Here is a 21,136-nt window from a genome sequence, read left to right as displayed (position 1 = left end):
TAAATTTAATTTATTGGATAATGGAAACAAACTAGAGAAGTTTTGGGGAAGTTCAATTACCTTTTTCTTCATAGAGGTATTCCTTGACTTACAACCATTCATTTAGTGACTGTTCAAAGTTATGATGGCACTAATAAAATTGATTTATGTCTATCCTCACACTTATGACCATCACAGGGTCCCTCCATTCACATAATCAAAATTTTAGCCCAGCTTGGATTTATGATGGTTATAGCATTCCAGGATCATATGATCACCAACAGTTCATTTACTGACTGTTCAAAGTTACAACATCACTGAAAAAATTGACTTATGAACATTTTTTTTCACACCTAAAACTGTTGAAGCATCCCCATGACCATGTGATCAAAATTCAAACACTTGGCAACTGACTCACATTTATGACGGTCCTGGGAACATGTAATTACCTTTTTGTGACCTTCTGACAAGCAAAATCAATGAGTAAACCACATTCACTTTAACAACCATGTAATTAACTTAACTGTAATGATTCGTTTAACATTTGTGTCAAGAAAGATAACAGATAATCAGAGTTGGAAGGGGCCTTATACGTCACCTAGTCCAAACCCGCACCCAAGCGGGAGACCCTACCCCATTTCTGACAGATGGCAGTCCAGTCTCTTCTTGAAAGCCTCCAGGGATGAAGCTCCCACAGTTTCTGAAGGCAACTTCTGTTCCATGGGTTGATTGTTTTCCCTGTCAGAAAGTTTCTCATTTCCAGGTTGAATCTCTCCTTGTTCAGTTTCCAACCATTGTTCCTTGTCTGGCCTTCGGGGGCTTCAGAGAATAACTTGACCCCCTCCTCTCTCTGGCAGCCCCTCAAATATTGGAAGATGCTCTCCTGTCTCCCCTGGTCCTTCTCTTCACTACACTAGCCATGCCCAGTTCCTGTAACCGTTCTTCATATGTTTCAGTCTCCAGTCCCCTAATCATCCTGGTTGCTCTTCTCTGTGCTTTTTCTAGAATCTCAACATCTTTTTTATAATGTGGTGTATAAGGTTGTAAAATGGGGCAAAACTCACTTAACAAATACCTCGCTTAGCAACATAAAGATGCAGCTGTACAGCTGGTCTGGAATCCATATCCTCAATACCTCTTATTATTCCTGATTATTATTATTATTTATAATGGTTAACACTGATAAGGGGTGTAGCTCCAGAGTAGGAAGAGATTTTGGTCTCCAATCTTTGTTATGATTAATATCAATACCTTTTACCCTGACTTTATCTGTGGAGCTTTCTTAAATTAAGTTAGGATATTGACCTACTAATTCTAGTACTGTATTTGTATGGCTGTGATTCTTGGCTACTGGAAAATTTATGGTAGTTTATTTTTAAGCAAAAGGAAACAAGGATCTCAAACTTTCCTGTAAGCTACAAGTTTCTTCCTTGTCTTATTAAATAAAATCCTGGTTGTTTTGTTCCTTAGGAGGGAAGAATGGGTCTTGTGACATTCTGTGAAGGCATCCCCAGACTGTTTCTATTTTCAGAACTTTTAAGATGAATAAAGAGGTCAAAATCTGGGATAGGCTGTTCCACTATTAAAATAAGACGTACGGCACCAAGAATTCTATCTTTACATTATCCAGATGTTTTGAAAGATGTGGAACTGGTTTGGGTGCACACACAAAAATAAACACTTTAGTTCCAGACTGCCTGACATGACCAAAGGATAGCTAGCTACAGCTTGCAAATTGTGTGTCTGGTTTCCCAACATCTAAACAGAAGAAATAGTCTGCAACCCAGGAGTTATTATCTTCTGTTTGCCTTTGATCATATAATTAATCAAGAGAAGTAATGTTATTCTTAATTTGCTTATGCTGGCCATCTGCTTTCTAAAGGAAGAGAAGAATCCACCTCTAGCAAAAATACTTTCAGTATGTCAGAATTGGTTACTGAAGCTGAAGACCACTGGGGCTGCTTCATAATATTATTGTTATTGTTGTTGTTTGTTTGTTGTTGTTGTTGTTATTATTATTATTATTATTATTATTACCGGCCCATCATACTGTACCAATCACTCCAGAGTGAATTGAAAACACAAGGGCATCCAGCTCATTTGGTCTAATAAGGCACCAGGCTAGAAAGCAAGAGACAGTGAGTTCAAGTTCGGGCATAGCTATGAAAGCCAGCTGGGTTACTTTGGACAATCATCCTCTCTCTCAGGCCAACCCACCTTACAGCATTGTTGTTGTGGGGTAAATAAAAGGAAGAAGGTGTGTTGGATGTGTTCTCCACCTTGAGTTATTTGTGAATACAATAAAGGCAGGAACAAATTATATGCACACTAATTTATATTACTAATTAGTACTAGTCCTTGGTTTATAACCACATTTGGGGCAGGAATGTTCATTGCTAGAGGATAAGGTTGTTACGTGAGTTATCATGTGACCATACTGTCAGCGTTTCAAAGATTACCCTGAATTACTAAAGAATTTATTTTGTCTACTGAAAGCTACTCAAATAGTATCAGCCCCCTCCATTTCTCCGCAGCTATGTGGCAGCTTTTGATAACAATTCCAAAGCTGACACGTACCTGATTTAACCACCTTTTTCGCTGCAGTGGTTAAATGAATCCAAAGGTACTTTTTCAAGAGGCAACTGGACTTTTTTCTTATTCTTTGAAGATGCTTTGCTTCTCAAACAAGAAGCTTCTTCAGCTCTGACTAGAATCTAGATGGAGGGGAATGGAATTCCTTGCAGACAGTTGGAGGTATATCTGTGTCCACTTGGAGGTTTGTCTCTGTCCCCAGGGTCACCTGGGTAGTGCAATTGGGTGTTGAGCCTTCTTGGAACTGCTGAAACTACTCAGGTGACCACGAGGACACAGATAAACCTCCAAGTGATCTCAGTGACCCTCTAAAAGAATGCAAACGACCAGCTGTCTGCAAGGAATATAAATCCTTCTATTCTCCACCATTCAGTCAGATTGGAGAAAGCTTCTTGGATGCGAAATGAAACGTCTTCAAAAAAGATCCCAGAAAGTCCAGTTGCCTCTTGAAAAAGCACCTTTGGGACAACCACAACCTGGATGATTGAGAATCTCCATATATTAAATGAATCCAGCTTTCCCCACTGACTTTGCTTGTTGGAAGCTGTCTGGGAAGGTTGCAACAATTGTAAATACCTACCAGTTGCCAAGTGCCCAAGTCACAATTATATGACTGTAGATACAATACGATAGCCGTAAGTTCAAGAACCAGTCTTAAGTCCTTTTTTTCAGCACTGCTGTAACCTCAAACAGTCACTAAGCAAATAGTCAGAAGCTGAGGACTGTTAACAAGCCAGCTGCAAAACAAATCTTATCACATCATACATTGATATAAACTTTGCTATAAAAACATACACAAGCAGACTTTGTAACTAAGAAGGGGAAATAATAATAAATAATAAGAAAATACAATAAAATTGTTCATTAAAATTTATGGGGCCCAAGAGGCAAATTATATGTTTGCTTAATGTGATAGCTTGCAAATACACTGTCTGTGTTTCCACGATATTCTGAACCACAAAGTATGCATCCTTATTATCCTTGCTGAATCCAGCCAATATGTACTCGTGAAATTACACTGTGGCCAATGATTCTTTTGTAAAAATCTAGACTGGATCCAGCACCAAACCGGACCGCACATTTGCCAGCATGCGTTTTAAATCAGTAGGAGTGATATTGGATTGTAATCCATTTGGATTATTTATAGAATACCTGCCAAGGTGTTAGGGGTTTTTGAGGATAAACTTGGGGAAGCATTGGCCTACTTCAAATGCTACCACAGAGATACCTGGCTCAATAACTAGGTTAGTTGGCTGAAATTCAAACAAAAAGTTCAACTTCAAATATAGCACAAACTCTTGCTTAAAGCAAGTCAAGCTAAAGGGGGCAAAAGGCAAAGTGTGATTTTCATCCTAAAGTTTGTTAACTAATCTACAAACATGTGCGTGAGTATCATTTGTGTGTAAATGTTTAAATGTGTTAGTGTGAGTACATTGGTATGTACGTGTGTGTGTGTGTATGCCTATATGTGAGTGTAACGTATGCTAGTATGTATAACTTTTTATTATGACTTTATTCTGTGAAGTTAAAAAAATGAAATACATTAAAAAATGAAATACTGATGCCTGCTCTCAAAAGAAAAATACAGTATATACATATCCATAACATGCGCATGTACATATATATGCTATACACATACACACATATATGTATATACATATATATTACATACGTATATTAATCAGTCCATTTTAAATACCTACAGAAAAATATCCTGAATATATTACAAATATGTATATAGTACATGTATATTATATGTACCTGGTACGTGATAAACATGTTTATATATACATAAATATGCAAACGTGTGCATGTACGTGTATGTCTATATATGTATGAGGGTGCATAATATATGAGTGGGAGTGCACGTGTCTATATCTATGTGTAATTTTATATATAAATCCATATATGGTATCGATGTGTGCGTGTCATTGTGTCTAAAAACAGGCATATGCGTGTCACTAATAATATCTGTGCGCGCCCGCGCCCCCCTCACAGGCGCGCGCACCATCCGCACGCCCGAGGCCGCCTTCCCCTTCATGGCTCGGCTTCCTTTTCCCGCCCAGCTCCGCCTCGGGATGGGGCGGGGTCGGGGGGGGGGGGTGAGCGCGCCCGCGCGCCCTCCCTTTCTCTTCCCGTCCTCTCTTAGCGCGCCCCACGCGCCCCGGCACGCGCACGCGCACGCGCGGACTCGTCTTCCCGCTAAATCTCGCATCGCTTCCCTCAGTTGGAGTCTTACGGCTTCTTTTCTTTGAGCTCCGTTATTTTTTCCCCCCTTTATTTCCCCCCCCTCCATTCCTCAACGGTAGATTAACAGCAAAACAAAAAAACGAAGTTACCGGGAATGGTGACATCCAGACCCCCTTTTTTTCAGCCCGCTGTACTTTTTCTTATCATTCTTATTGTTATTCTCTGAAGCTGCCCCATTTCTGGAAAGGCTCAGGCTGAGGGGAAATTAGCTTAAACAAATCCTCGAAACAGACCCCACCAAGCAGCTATCTGAGGAAGGAAGCATAACGTTTATGAATAGAATAGAATAGAATATAGAGTAAAACACAGGAATATAATAGAATGTAGACTAAAATATAGAATAGAGTGGAATATAAAGTAGAACAGAAGAACAGAATATAGAGTAGAATAGATCAATAGAATGTAGAGGAATAGAAAAGAGTACAGAATAAAATATAGTAATACTAACAGAATATGGAGTAAAATATAGAATAGAATGGAATATATAGAACAGAATATAGAGTAAAATATAAAATAGAATATAGAGTAAAAAATATTAGTACAGTTATAGAATATGGAGGAATAGAATAACGTGCCTGTTGTCCCTGTCATTGTATTTTTTTAAATTCTTGTTTGATAAATTCTAATGAATGGAATGGAATCAAATACAATAGAAATAGAATAGAATAGGTTATTGGCCAAATATGATTAGACGCATAAAGAAATTGTCACTGGTTATCAGCACACCAATGCAATTATTATCGGCTGCCTATCTTACCACAGGGCCAAATCTTTCCCTGGGGAAGCCCATAGCCCCATCCGAACCCCAGGATCTTTTGAAGGGTGCATAAGCGGGGGGGGCGGGGTGGGGGGGGATTTCAGTCTTGGGGAGGAAAGGGCGCCCGAGGACAGAGGTCATGACTGAGAAGGTCCATTCCTGGCTCCAGTCAGGTAGCACTGCTTGATTGAGAGGTTCTGAAATGTGCCAACTCGGATGGCACAAGATGGGCAAATGGCTCAGGACACAGACCATAACCCTCAAATTACCAGGCCATGGGCCATGGAGGGCTTTATAGGGGACAAGCAACACTTTCCATTGCATCCCAAATTAAGCAAATCACTGCAGTTTTTAACATTACCTATTGGGGACTGCATGTGTGTTTGTTTGTTTATATTTCATATTTCTTAACTGCCATTCTCTTTTACTCCCTCATGTTATATAAATACAGGTAGACTCAACTTACAACAACAATTGGGACCAGAATTTCCATTTCTAAGCAAGGTGGTTCTTAAGTGAGACATGCTCAAATTTACAGCGTTTTATGCCATGGTTGCTAAGTGAATCACTGCAGTTCTTAAGTGAATCAACACTTATTAAGCAAAATCCAGCTTCCCCTCTTGGTTTTATCTGGGAAGGTCACAAACGATGGATGACACGAGTCTAGAATGCTGCAATTGTGGTAAACGTGGTGGTTGCCAGGCACCTGAATTTTGATCATGTGACCGTGGGAATGCTGCAACGGTCATACATGTGAGGACCAAATGATGCAAAGATTTATTTTGCTCATTCTGATGCTGTTAATTTAGTGTTACGCTTTAAGAAAGAAACCAATACACTATAGCAAAGCATACAAAAAGTGAGAATGGAAACCAGAACAAGTTCCTTCCATTACCAAGCTAGCAACTAGACCAGGGGTGTCAACTGGCAGTCCGTAGGCTTGATGCGTCACATGCAGGCCACACCCACCCTAGCTCTGCAAAGGGAAAAAACACCGCGCAATGTCACGTGATGGCAATGTGACGCCCCAAGTTTGACACTGATGAGACTAATAAGTTCCTTTAAGAAAAAAAATACACTAATAGCCTTATAATTTATATTTATTTTAATTCACTAGAAATTAAAATGCATCTAAATATGCCTTTTCAAACTTGTCTGTGTAAGTTGTCCTCATGTTTAGCGACCATTACAACAGCACTGAAAAAAAGTTACTTAGTATAGGTCCTTGCACTTATGACTGCTACAGCATCCCCACAGACTCATGAACAAATTGTGTGCCTACAACAGTTGCAATATCCTGGGGTCATGTGATCCCCACTTCCAAACAGTTAGGTTCTGCTGTTTCCAGTGCCAGTCCAAGTTTGTGATGATTTATTTTTACTTTTTTAAAATTCTCCATACCATTCAAGAAAGCAAGCTATGGTGAATTTAAATAAATAAATACGACAACATTTTTAAATATCGCATTTGTATAGCTACAAACGTCCCCATTGAAAGATATTAGTGATACTGGGATAATTGACCTCTATGGCCATAAGATTTCTTAAAATTTTAGACCAATAGACTATTATTTGAGTGGTATAAAGCTCCTCAGAAATGTACTTGGACTATCAGAGCATGACCTAAAATGCTTGAACAGGAAAAAAAAAGACAATCCATTGATCTAACATCAACACACGGAATAGGAGGAAATACATCTTATTTCAAACACTTAGAACAGATCCTGAATCTCTCTAATCTGACATTTTGAGTTGGCAGTTCTCAGTGCGAGGCCCACGCATGTTCATGGGGGCTGAGATTGGCACAGTTCTTTAACAAATGCGTGCACATTTTGTTTTTGTTGAATGTACCATGGGCTGTATACCATGTAACTAAAAGAATGTCTGCAACTATTTATCCTTCTTCCTCTTATAAATTCTCATACTTACAAAAAAAATAGGAAGATGGAGAGGAAGAGTCGGAGAATAGCCTTGTTGGCATTTGTAAACATTTTTTAGAAATCTCATTCCTAGATCTTGTATAAAATATTAACATGGAGGTGTCCTTTTCCAGCCCAGAGGTATAGCAATCAATTGCTAAAATATAAGATGAGAGCAAGTTTCCTTGCAGTTATTAATGTAAATCAGCTTTTTGCTGTCTCCCTACAAAACAGTTATTGTGAAGGTGGGTTTAAAAAGAGATATTGGCTTGCCTTGCTGTATCTAAACTAGCACTGATACAGACTGATAATCATCCTCCAGGGTTTCTGCCAGGAGGTTCCCCATCACTCCTTGGAGACATTGGAAATGTCTTTCTGCATACAAAGTAGATGATTTAGCACACAGTTAACTATGTCTGAATAACAAAACACATTTCTTCCTGTTCCTTGTTCCAGGTGGGCCACACATTGCTTTCCATCCTACTGCTGAATTTAGTAATGCAGACTGGTCAAACCGCAGTGTAAAGTAGATCAGATAGCACACATACATACCCCCTCTCAGTCTCTTTGGAAGCTGCTGTCAGCTCCCGTGACTTGGACCGGACAATGGCTTCTTCCGAGCTCTGGGCAATCGACTATGAGATTTATGGGGAAGTCCAAGGTGAGTCTAGATTTTATTTCCTCCCTTTGGTATTATTCTTGCTACGGGATTTTTGTGTACTGATACGGTTGCTTGGCTTTCCAGCGGATTGCTCTGCAAATAGTACAGTCCTTGAAATAAGATGCCTGCAGTCTGCTTCTCCAACTGCAGAATCTTGCTTCAGTTCTAATTGCAGTAAGATAGTCTGGGATTGCTTGAAAAGCTCTCTGCAAAGACTCTAAAGGAACTTAATTTAAGACAGTACTCAGGGGGAATGTATGAAGAAGTTAATTGGGAGCATTAACTTAATTTTAGTGATGAATCTACATATCATAGAATGAGAGGCTGTTTCTCTGCAATACTGAGAACTGGGCCATTTCAGGGAGGGAGGCTGAGCATCTTTGCTTCAACCTCTTTTAAATTGAACATACACAGCTCCCCATAATCTATTTTTAAAATAACATGATGTGTGACATTCAAGAAGTCATATAGCTTTGGCTGCCATTCTCCAGAAATGAGGAATCAAAAGAGGGCAGAACTCTTCTGAGATTTATGCTGTATTGTGGGGTTGGGTTCTTTCTTGGGGAGGGGGGAGAGAGGGCTGTTCTTAGGAATTAGAATCTGTGATGCTTGCTTCTTAAAGTTCAGATATCCAGAATCATTTCATGATTGAGTTAATAAAAATATAAGCAAGTAACATCCTAGGCCAGAAAAGCTCTTCTGCAATTCTTGGCTATTAGTTGGTTTGTGGTAATGCTACAGAATGTTCAGTATTATCATAAAAAATCAACTTTTTATTTATTAATTCAATTTTTATTATTCTAATTGTAATAGAAAATTGATCAAGAATATAGTTTCTATGATGGCAATAAAGGGGAAAAGGTAAAGGAATCTCACAGGAGACAAAAAGGACTGTGGGCTGTTTGTAAAAAAAGAAATTAGAAAACAAGATCTTTTGGAGGGCTGAAGACAACAGTTATATTGAGTTGAGTTCTGGATTACTTATCCACAATATTAAAAGAGAGCAACACATAGCCTGCTTTACCTCTTCTATGAACAGGCAAACAAATCAGGTAGGGATGGTTTAGTAAGGTGTTTAACCTGGATTAGGGTTTATTATATCTAAACAAACCAGGATTGTAAATGGGTTTGTAAATGCCACAGTGCTGGATTCTGCAAGATTGGAAACCAAGAAGTTCTTTCTTCTGTCATACATGAACCTATGATGCAGTAAAAGAAAGAAAGGTTTATTCACATAAGCACAGTCATGGTTTCAAGAAATGATTCAAAGAAAGCTGTAATTCAGTTGGATTAGTTGTGCCTATGTCATCTTAAGGTGGTGATGTCTTAAGATCATCTTTGCATCTTGGTACCCTCAAGATGTGCAATAACCTCCATTGATCCCATACTGGTGAGGGGTTGTGGTGGGCCATCTGGACAGAATGGATTGGAAAAGATTACTATTAAAAAATGCAGCATCTTAAATGATGGAATTATTTTTAAGAATATTAAAAGCTCTTAAAAATTTAGGGAGATATTCAGAGAGACCAGCAAAACAGAAAGACTGGACTCCTTGCTTTAAATATTTTAATTACCAACCACTGGGCAATCTTGTGAATGGTTTTATTGGTGTTTTAGTTTTCTGACATTCCAGTTTATAATCTCTATTGGAAGAGACCAATGGCTTACTTATGACACTTGCTTTAGGAGTACTATAGATATTTGTTTACTAATGTGTAGCTATAATGATATCTACTGTATCTGTTCTCTTTTCTAGGTGTCTTCTTTAGAAAGGTAAGTTGTATCTTTTCTAATATATTACTAGATAACTCATGACCCATTGGGTCATCAGTTCAGAGATAATACCTTCAAAAATGGCAGTGCTTCTAATGTATTGGAATTAAAAATTCAGGGAGGTATTCAGAGAGGTATCTGCCCTGAAAATAGTCCATGTTGAACTGTATAGTACGAACATAAAGAGTTGACCATAAGACATGTTTTATGACATTTTGTATTATGTGAAAAATGCTTTATGGTGATTTTATGTCATAAAATGTTTTATAAATTTTACCAAATTTCTATTTCATGGGAATTATGGGTGCCAGATTTTGGGTGCATTCTGTAAATTAGCCCATTTGAAGTACCTTGGTTCAAAAATTGGGCACCTGTGATATACTGTTTTGCCCAGTTAAAGGTTATATAAGACAAACGAGAGTTTTAGATGTATAGATATAGATGTATATCATGGCAAAATGAGGGAAAGTGTGTTTCTGTTTTAACTGTACAGTTTAACTGTACAGTACTGGCTTTTCTGAGAGTGGCAAATACCATACCATGCACCATATAAAGAAAACCATTGTTGTTCAAGTATAATCCTTAAGTCTGTACTCCTGGATATTAGAGCAGGGTTGGAATCATGGGAGCAATAGCAGAGAAGCTGCTCATATCAGCTATAAACAGAGGTTGGGGATTTGGAAGCAAGATCGGAATGAAAGGAACAAGACAGGCTGAACATACAACAGCAAGCCCATATGTAGATAACACTGAATAATCTCAGCACAAGTCTGGGACATTTACATATGTCTTGGCATCAATTGGGTGCTTATCTGCATCTTTAAAATATCTGCTGGAAAATTTAAAGAAATGTTATTGCAGCTGGTTTTGTCATGGTCTCGAAAACCTCAAGAACGGGTTTCCTGCTAAATCCAAGCAAGCTGATAGCTCCATATGAATTATGTACCTCAGAAAATGTAGGCAATCCTTAGGAAAATATAGCAAAGCTCCAGGATGAAAACCAGGCTATGGTTGCTAAGCTGCCTTTCTTCAGTTCCTTCATTCCCTTAATACCCAAAGGCATTGCCAGTCTGAAATTGTCATCTCCAATCAGACATAACTGATTAAGCTTTGATATAACCTTGAAGCCAGCATTTCTCAATAAAGGCAGTTTACACACTTAGCTAGTGTCATCAAATGGAGAAATACCAAGCAATGTATATAGGTGGTCCTCAACTTACTACCATAATTGAGCCCCAAATTTCAGTTGCCAAATGAGACATTTGTTGTGAATTTTCCCCCATTTTATGATGTTCTTTGCCACGGCTGTTAAGTGCATCACTGCAGTTGTTAAATTAGTAACACAGATGTTAAGTGAACCTCGCTTCCCCATTGACTTTGCTTGTCAGAAGGTCACAGAAAGTGATCACATGACCCTGGGACACTGCAATCATAAATATGAGTCGATCGCCAAGCATCTGAATTTTGATCACATGACCATGGGGATGCCACAACGGTTATAAGTGTGAAAAATCATTGTAAATCACTTTTTTCATTGTTGTTGTAACTTTGAACAGTCACTAAATGAACTGTTGTAAGTTGAGGGCCACCTGCACATAACTTCAGAATACCTTGGGAAATTTCCTGATGATGATCTGTTTGTTTTCTCCTCCTGTTAGTACACCGAAGAGCAAGGGAGAAAACTAGGACTGGTTGGCTGGGTGAAGAATACAGCCAGTGGGACTGTGACTGGACAGGTGCAGGGGCCAAAGGAGAAAGTGGAGATTATGTAAGTAAGGAAACCTGGCTCCTTCAGTTGGAATGGTTTTGCTGAAACAAGTGGCGGTGATTATTGCCTGAACATAAAAAAACAAAGGTGTATGGTGATACCCCATCCTCTTGGCCTTCTGGAAGGTCCTTAAAATGTGGCTCTGATGGTTGTGGCTATACTGGAGATGGTTGATGGCATAAAAGAGGACACTCTACCCTTGTACTGTTCATCATTGGTTTTTAGTCTGTATTTAATTCTTACTAATTTGTTTTAATATTTATCCTGTTTATAATTTGGCAAGATGCCCAGAGTCACTTCAACAGTGAGAGGGGGGTGGCACATAAATTAAACCAATAAATAATAAATAAAATGGTGATGGGGCTGCTTAAGTGTCTCAGAAGAGATTGTTTGGAGATGGGGAAAAGGACTTCGCGTGACTCCTGAAATTGCCAGGACTGAAGATCAATTTTGGAAATCGAGTGTTTTTCGAAATTCAGTATAGGCAGTCTTCAACTTATGACCACAGTTGAGTCCAAAATATATGTTGCTAAGTGATAAAATTGTAAAATGAGTTTTGCCCCATTTTGCGACTTTTCTTGCCACATTTGTTAAGTGAATCACTGCAGCTGTTATATTAATAACACTGTGGTTTTTGCTTCCCATTAGATTCTGCTTGTCGGAAGGTCACAAAAGATTATCACATAACCCTGGGACACTGCAACTGTCATAAATATGAACAAGTTATCAAGCATCTGAATCTAAATCATGTGATCATGAGGCTGCTGCAATGGTCATAAATGTGAAGAAAGGTCAAGTCATTTTTTTCAGTGCCACTGTAACTTTGAACGGTCACTAAACGAACTATTGTAAGTCAAGGACTACATGTACAAGTCATCAAGATTGAAATTTGAATTATTTGGGTTTTTTCCCCCTGCATTTGCTGGCCAAAGATAGAATATCTTTGGCGATAAAGATGTTCCATCATAGGCCTTAATTGTCGACTTTCCAAGCTAGTACTAACTACTAGGCTGTTGCTGTTAATCAAACAGCTAAGCAACTACTTCTGTAGTAATCCACATGGTGCTGAATACATTGTAAAGTTATTTATGTTCCTCTCTTGATCAGAGTTTGTTCTATTGTTATTTAAAAATTAAAATCTCCAAGTTAAAGCATAAGGCTAGTGTCCTATTTCCAACCGTTCTTGTTCTTGATCCTGAAAGAGAAAGCTAAAAAGCCCGATTCTAATTACAGTAGGTCCCACATTAAGCAGTATCAACCAACTTTGTATTCTAGAATCATGTGCCATGGTTTACTTTTGTATATATCCTTTAACAAGAGGTGTATTTCTTATGGATGTGGCTTGAAAACTGTGAGAGGTTTGCTCTTTCTGAATGGACTTCTAGTTCTCTCATGGAGAAAAAAAACCTACAGGTAGTCCTCAACTTACAATTATTTGTTTAGCAATTGTTCAAAGTTACAAAGGCACTGAAAAAGTGACTTAAGATTAGTCTTCTGACTTATGACTTTTGCAACATCCCTATGGTCACTTGATCAAAATGTAAACACTTGGCAACTTTGCATGTATTTACAACAGTTGCTGTGTCCTGGGGTCACATGCTTGCCATTTGCAACTTTCTCAGACAGCTTCTGACACCTAAAATTAATGGGGAAAGTTGAATTCACTTAATGACCACATGATTCATGTAGGAGATGGCCAAGTTGTGCCTGAGGCAGGGGTCAAACACATCATCAGTCTTGAGTCCCTTCAGGCCCATCTTGAATTCCGTTGACACTTACCTATCGCCAACTTGCTTTGATAGATAGTAGTCCAGATTCTTGTACAGACCTTTAGCATAAAATAAACCTGTATATTCATCCAAACTGCCTGAACTCTGCATTTCCTGTGCTTGATAATTCATTTAACAACTGCAGTGCTTCACTTAATAACTGGTAGAAAAGGATGTAAAATTGGGTGCAGCTCACTTAACAACCCCCTTAGTGATCCTAATTGTGGTCAAAAGTCAGGAACTACCTATAGTAGAAATGAGCCTATTATCACAATATCCACAATTGTGATCTGAAGATAGTCCCCTATCAGCAATTTATAGGTTTCTTTCCTTTCCACCCAGCTTCCACTGAGAATGCCTATGTAGGGTACCTCTCCAGACTCTGCCTCCAGGGGGAATTGACACCCTTAAATCTAGGACTTGGGTCAGCATGCAATTAGAGAACTGGTCCAGAAGGAGATGAAGAAAATTGCTTTATGAATTTTTGAGCCACAGCAGAGGTGATTCTGTATGGGGGTTGGAAGGAAAGCAAGAGCAAGGGAGCGAAATCAGGATCTGAGCTTAGGGTGACCTGCAGGCTTTGTGTTGTGTTGGTGTAACAACTTTTGCAACAGTGCTTTGTCACCTTTAGAAAGATGACAGCCAGAGGCAATTACTATAGCAACCAGATCTTCTATCACCTTGAAGGAAAAGAGAGAGCATGAACAAAAAAAAAAATGGGACAGTTGCCATAGCAACCTTCCTCTACATATTGTCTACCTTCATATCTCAGGGGGGAAGGGGAAATTGGGGCCATTTCCATGGCAACCACAATACTCCATCCCTGGCTTTGAGGAATCAGGGATAAATAGGAAGGAGATAATCCATAGCAACACTATTCCTCAATGTACATTCTTCTTCTACCCCTACCCTTTTCTCCTCCCAAGTCAGTGCAGGATAAAAAAGGTGTAAAGCCATCCATGTGACTCTCACCATTCTTTTGCAATTAAGTATTGGGTGGGAATAAATAGGCAGCATTTCAGTTTTTGAAATGGAATACCAGCTGGGCAAATGTATTGTGTGTGGGCAGTGTGCAGAAAGTTGTTTTCTTGTGTTACGTGGGAAAACTCATTCATAGGTTCTTTATATAACATGATCCTTAGAACTTTTCTTTAGATTTCACAGGCGTGGACTGCTGATATCAGTAGGGTGCTTTTATATTTTTTGTTTAAAAATCAAACAGTTATATCCATTTCACTTTTGATGGTTGCAGCTCAAATACACTCAGGTATTGGGTATGGCCTTCCAACTGATCACTGTGTTTGCCTTTCCCTCAGCTGCTGCCAAATTACAAATGTAAATTATTGTAAAATACATGGGGAGCGGTCATGGTGACTGTATTTAATTTAGTTTTAATTAAATGTAAATTAAATCACATTTAGATTGTATTTTGCCCCTTTAATATACAGGGCCCAGCATGCCATGAAAGGTGGGATTTGCATATTATGCATAAAATCTAAAAATGTTAAAAGCATAATTGCTATGCACACCCAATGAATAAACCACATTCTAGCTTAGTGTGACGACCTCATTCATGCAAGCCAATAGCTAGGTTCCTGCAATATTAAATTATACAATTCAGTTTTCTCCTGGTCTAGTATGTTGTATGAACACAGTGAAAAAGCAACCTTCAGCCCAGAAAACAATCTAAAAACTAGCAATGGTAAAATGATGAAAGGGTTTTGTGATTTTGTGATCTTAGTCAAAGGGCCAAAACATTTTTTGTGGAATACATCTACTTTATAAGACAATTAGTCTATTAGTCCATGAAAATTGATTATACAGTATTTACTTAGTCTGTAAGATGTTACAAGATATTGATTTTGCTGCCACAAATTCAGAACTCTTGGGGAAGTTATTTTAAATTGAATAAACCTGTTTTTTTCCTATTTCAATGATTACGTTTAGTGCTATCAGTAAATGTAGCATATCTATTCTTTTGTTCTCAAAATGAGATTACAGAGACAAAGTAATCAGGTGACAAAGGAGCAAATGACTCAATGACATTCAGTTGATTTCACGGCTTAAATTTATTTATTTAATTTAAAAGACTTGTGTGAGTGTCCATCTTAAAAAACACAACTCTGGGTGGCTCATAATATAGGTTTGAAATTGAATTTGAAATACCTTTTATTCTAACAAGTTTTATTCTAACAATTTTGTTCTTTTTTTGGCTCAGGTTATAAAATGATAAGTACAGGTAGTCTTCTGGAGTAGTACTTCTAAGCATCTAAGTGTCTCTGCAGTCACACGATTACAGGTTATGCACTTGACAATTGATGCTGTCATGTATTCATAAAAATCTTCTAGAATCGTGCAATCCCCATGTGCAACTTTTCCAGCTGTCTTCTGATGAGAAAAGTTAATGGGAAAAGCTGGATTCACTTAATGACTTCAGCAAAAAAAGGGCATAAAATTGAGCACAACTCTTAAATGCATCACTTACTAATGGAAGTTCCAGTCCCAATTGTGGTTATAAATTGAGAATTACCTGTATATCTTAGGCATCTATTCTACCACTGTATGATCCAAAATCATCCAAAGATATCAGAAAAAAAAGTTTTTAATATAGATAAAGCTTAACCCCTTAATTTTCCCTTAAGATGGAGTAATGTACACATTTGAACTCAAAGGGGGGGCTTATATTTGGTAGCCAATGTTAAAACAATCTCTGTAAAAGTCTATGAGATCCCTTGTTTTTCCAATTGTGTGGGAATTTATCCCATTACAATTATTTAAATCTTCACAAATGAAAGCATATTTCAATCTTCTCCCCACTTCTTTCCTTCTGCAACATTATTTACGTCTTCAACTTAATTGGAGCCATTTGTTCTTCTGGTAACTTTTGGCAGTATACTTACTTCCTTTCAATGATTCATGGTGAATCTGTAATAAAATGTCTAATAAATATGGGCCTTTGCCTTCCAACAAATGTGCACATTGCACCTGATAGCTTTTGGGGTCTATGAATAGACACATTCCTACTCTGGCAATGTGCAGGGTAAAGCAGGAGCAGAAGGAGCCGCACTGTTAATTTTTGCTTCTTCTTCTCCCCCCCACCCAGGAAGAACTGGCTACGCAGCATCGGAAGCCCCATGTCTCGCATTGATCAGGCCGTGTTCTCAAACGAGAAGCCGATCACCGCTCTGGAGTTCCAGTCCTTCACCACCAAATATTAAAGGCCGTTGGCTGGTCCAGATGGGATATGGCTATGTCTAAGTACCACGAGGCCTTTTCTACTCCAAAGGAAGTATCACCTTCCCTCAACCAGGTTGCTACTGACATTAGTGTGTGCTTTACACCTATGGCACTTCCAAGATTCTTGACTCTTCCATGCTGCTAGTGAACTGGAAAGCATCTACTGCCCTTAAACATCTGCTAAAACAATGTATCTACTGTCCCTCCCCTCCCTTCTTATAATTTGTGAAAAGGTAGTAGGGGAAAGAACTTAAAGCGGGAAGGGAATGTGTTCTCCTAAATCTTTTCTTTCCCAATGTGTTCATGAACATACTGGGCAGTTTTCTTTTAAGCAAATATATAAAGAAAAGTTTCCTACTTGCTCCCTGGAAGCATTCTGTTTCTTCTCAATATCAATAATCCCCAAACCCAGCAAAAACTATTAGTTCATTAAAGATGATCTTTGAAGCAAAGCAAAACTGTCTTGTTTTTAGTGGAAACTAGGTAAGCTCAGATATCTGCAGAAGCTTTTTGGAGAAGAAAAATAGTATTTGTTTCTGGAGAAGCTCTATGAACACGGGAGAATGGAGGTAGGAAGATTGAGAGAAGCAATAATATAATATATTACTGGTAATATCAGTGGCCTGTTCTGCAGCTCTTATGGCTTAGCTGCATCATGTATTTCAATAATTAATGTGGGTTTGTCTTTTTCTCTGCTGCAATTGAGCTAGAGAGATTGTCCATTTGTGAAAGTCTTCTGATTATTATCTGTCCACTTTCTCAGACTACAAAAGAGGCTTTTCTTCTTTTATAAGTCACAATATCTATGTGCTAAAAGTATAAATTCTAGAACATGGAATAGTCAAGGGGAAAAAAAAAGAAGAAATAACACCACACTCAAATTTATTAGCAGAAAATTTGACCCAGCAAAATAGTTTCTTCTCACAGCTGTTTGTTGGGTTATTCCTACTCCTTGTTCTTGCTCAATCTTTTGTGGTCTTCAGCATTATGGATGAAACAACAGATTTTTCTGGTTTGGAGAGAAACCTTTGAAGCTGCCAAGACTGTGAAAATGACAGGCAAATGGAATGCCAAGTGTTCTTTGAAGTCTGAAGATGGGGTGTGGGTGTAGTTCTTGCTGTAGGTTTTTAAAACAGAGAGAACTGGATGCTTTGGGATGGGGGTGGGTGGGTTTAAACTTGTATAATGGTGCTTTCTTTCTGCTTTGTCCCAACCTTCTAACCCAAATGTTCATGCGTAGTATTTATCACCTTCATTTCAGATTGTTTATATTGGATGCTTTCACCACCTTTCTTTAACTGTGGTTGGTTTTCCTTGAAGAAATAGCCCTTGAATCTAACAGGTTATAGTACAAACGTCTGACTGGCACTGACAGGAACTGCATTCTACTTTTGAAGGTAGCAAATTTATAGGCACATATGCAGTGCAGGAATATGGGAGAGAGGACTATGCTTATACAGGCAAAGGATGAAAAGTGAATTCAAAATCCTTTATAGCAAATGTCAGCTTGGGAGGAAGAAAAGCAACTATATATAAATGGGATTCAACCAGGCATTGTAACTTTTAAAAATTCTGTCCAAACTGGATGCAACTTTAAAATTTAATATCTGTTCAGAGTCTACATCTTTGATGAATGGGATACCAGCAAACCAAGACTGTTTTCTGCTTGATCAGATACACCAATCACATATTTCAGAACTCTGCTGTTCAATACTAGAGGCTCCAAGGATACTCATAGACAAGACAGTAAGGTAAGATGAAATGCAACCCTTGTCTTTAGTCCCCAGTATCTGGAATCTATGTCTGATTTGTTATAGCATTTTTTTAAATGCAGGAAATGACGTGTGTCACTTTTTTAAGTGCCTCAGTTTTCTCCAATTGCTAAACCAGCCCTCTAATCATTGTGCCTCCAATATAATTTTGTTCTCCCTTGGTTACGAAGAAAGGGCCTCATTCTGCTGTTTTGGATTGTGACACTTGCATCTTGGCAGAGTTGGCAGAATGCTGTAGAAATAAATATGTAATTTTTAATAGACATTTAAACCTCTAGATGTGGAAGATACTTGTAATTTTCCACAGAACTAGAAGACACTGAAATTAAACCATCAAAAGGGCCCTTCTTTCCACTCACTTCACTCAGGCTTATTTCCTTCTTGGGAACTTGCCATAGGAGTACAGAAGAATGCTAATTCATCTAAATTTAAATACTTATATCAATCTTTGGCTTCATTAAACAAACCCAAAAAAGCTACAACATTAACTGGGTTTTGTACCCCACTCCAATCCAATATAAACCAGGCTTACAGCCACGGATTGTACAGCCTACAATGCTGAGGTTCTCCAAGACCTGATACGAATTTTACATGGCACCACTACAGATTAAAGCTCAGCATCTTTTGCACCCACAGCTTATTTATCGCTGAGCCCCCTCCCTCCTTGCATACTCTGGCTGGGTTTGCAGAACATACCTTCCCCTTGGGATAACAACCAGATTTACTGAATCATCTCAATTACTTGGTTGCACATCAAACCATCCAACGGGGCTGGCTGGGTCTCTCTCTACTACTCATTGGTCAAACACAACGGCACTGTGCAAAGTAATGGTTGCTTAAATGTGGTTTATTGGATGAGCCACAATTAGCAGGGTTCACACCGTAGCTAAAGTCACCCCCTCCCCACTCAAGTGGGAAGATCCTTATTAAACAAGGTTTGTAAAGTGAACGAAACCCCCAAGTTCAGCGTCAATACGTTTTCAGTGCAAGCGGCTTGGTTAAACGGAAAGGTGCCCAGAAACCCCCCCCCCCCCAAATCTCGCCGAATGCGACCACGACCCTCCGTCTCCCCTCTCCCCAGAAGCGCTTTGGCCACGTGTGAGCCTGGCCCCAGCGGCTCCGCGTGAATGGCGGGGGCCGTGCCCAATAGCTGATCCGGCTTCGTGGCTGGGAGGCGGGGGCTTCTTGTCAAACCGAGCCGGGCTAGGCAGTCCGATCCGCAGCCAGGGCTGGCGGGGCTCCTCCAGCGAAAGGCGGCAGCAGCAGCAGCAGCAGCAGCAGCAGCATCCTGCTGGCACGCCCGGGCTCTTCCCGGCGCCACCTGTGATGCTGGCGGAGGAGCAGCAGAGGGGAGACGGCGATGCGCGCACCGGGCGCGTCTTGAGCCGAAGGAGACGCCGGGCGCCTGTGGCAGGAGGAGGAGGCGGCGGCGGCGGCGGAGAGAAGTGAGCCGCGATTTGGTGGCGGAAGGTGGGGACGCTGTGCCTTATTGTCTCGGCGACTCGGGAAGGGACGGGGTCAGAGTGCCCAACTGCTCCCGCAAAGCTCGTGTGCCGCTCGGGGCCTTGGCCGGAGGCGGCCGAGCCAGCGGGCTCTCCAATGCGGCATCTTGGGGAGCCAGGTGGAGGAAACGGGCAGGTCTCGCTAGCCGAGGAGCGGTCCGTGGCTTTGCGGGTCTTCGGAGGGGCCAGGGGGCGGTTTGGGGGTGACATGCGCGCGCGGGGGGGGGGGTGTCCCTCCAGCGCGGGGGGAGAGCGGGCAGCAGGCAGGAGATGCTGCTCTACGGGAGGTGGCGCAGCGTGGGCTGGCCAGGCGGCCGGTTCAGCCCGTGCGCTCTCTGGGCGGCTGGCTTGGTGTCCTCTGCGCGAAAAAGAAGGCGCGTTCCTGAACGGGGGACGCCCTGGCCAGCGACCGTCGCGTGGGGCTCGGGGCTTCTAGGCCGTTTCCCGGGTGGGTTTCGTGGGCCTGCCCGCCCCCTCTCTACCTTTCTTAGTGCAAAGAGCCAGGCGGAGGGAGCTGCGGAGATTTATTGGAAGCTTATCCCTCCCTCCTCAAGCGGACGCTGGGTTTTCTTCCATCGGGCTGCTGGGAACCGTCACTCCCTTGCAGCTTCCCGTTGGGGCTCCCTGCACATGCACAGAGACCCTCTCCCGGATCTGTCCCTGCTCCAGTCAAAATGGGTTTTACCGAAGGGGAAAACCGCTCAAATTTTAAGCCCTGGGTTGCTTAGCCCTTCAGGGCTGGGAGCGAGAACAACGTCGCCGCCGGTCTTCTTTCTTGGAAAGAAAAGCTAACCTCTGTGCATTTCAGAGCCTGGAGCAGGGACCTCCTGTGTGTCGCTGCTTCTGTACTTGAGTACATGTGCAAGTGTGATCTTTTCTCCATATTTAGCCATTGGGGTCCTCTCCCACCCGCCTTTTCTGAACAGCCGGGACATGATGGACTCTTCTTAGCTGCAGTGGCTGCATTTTAGCAGGATCAAACAAAATTTGCCCTGGCTTACAGATGTTTGCCTAGAAGGAAAACAAAGCATTTCCCTTTTCCCCACTTCCCCCAAGTCTCCTCAGGTGCGGATTATTTCAGGATTAAGTACAAGAAAAAGCTTTGGCATAAAGACCAAGCAGGTACTTGATTTATGACGGAAATAAATTATTTTGCCA

General features: G+C 40.4%; 2 protein-coding genes across 2 annotated transcripts in view; one reads left to right on the top strand and one right to left on the bottom strand.

The window, feature by feature from the left end:
* TOP6BL (TOP6B like initiator of meiotic double strand breaks) overlaps positions 1-8,124 on the bottom strand; it is a 37,348-nt gene extending 29,224 nt beyond the window's left edge. Inside the window, exons 1-2 of the mRNA XM_087914179.1 lie at positions 8,049-8,124; positions 4,911-5,070 (exon numbers count right to left, since the gene is read on the bottom strand). Of these exons, the coding sequence (XP_087770305.1) occupies positions 4,911-4,925 (15 nt within the window). The 5' untranslated portion in view covers positions 4,926-5,070; positions 8,049-8,124. The remainder of the gene's footprint in view (positions 1-4,910; positions 5,071-8,048) is intronic.
* Positions 8,046-17,162, top strand: LOC113446672 (acylphosphatase-2-like). Its single transcript, XM_026716420.2, has 4 exons — positions 8,046-8,157; positions 9,914-9,930; positions 11,589-11,698; positions 16,571-17,162. The coding sequence occupies exons 1-4, from the start codon at positions 8,103-8,105 to the stop codon at positions 16,683-16,685; spliced, it is 297 nt and encodes a 98-aa protein (XP_026572205.1). The 5' UTR covers positions 8,046-8,102; the 3' UTR covers positions 16,686-17,162.
* The last annotated feature ends 3,974 nt before the right edge of the window (positions 17,163-21,136 follow it).

Source organism: Pseudonaja textilis, chromosome 16 (assembly GCF_049901715.1).
Source record: "Pseudonaja textilis isolate UNSWEBS1 chromosome 16, rPseTex1.2, whole genome shotgun sequence".
Lineage (NCBI taxonomy): Eukaryota > Metazoa > Chordata > Lepidosauria > Squamata > Elapidae > Pseudonaja > Pseudonaja textilis.
The sequence above is the reverse complement of the archived record's forward strand: the minus strand, read 5'-3'. Positions and strand labels throughout refer to the sequence as shown.

Bases quoted from the DNA above. Each gene is read 5' to 3' on its own strand.
- LOC113446672 (XM_026716420.2), top strand. From the start codon at position 8,103: ATGGCTTCTTCCGAGCTCTGGGCAATCGACTATGAGATTTATGGGGAA. The intron at 11,699-16,570 runs GTAAGTAAGGAA...CCCCCCACCCAG, and splicing joins AAGGAGAAAGTGGAGATTAT to GAAGAACTGGCTACGCAGCA.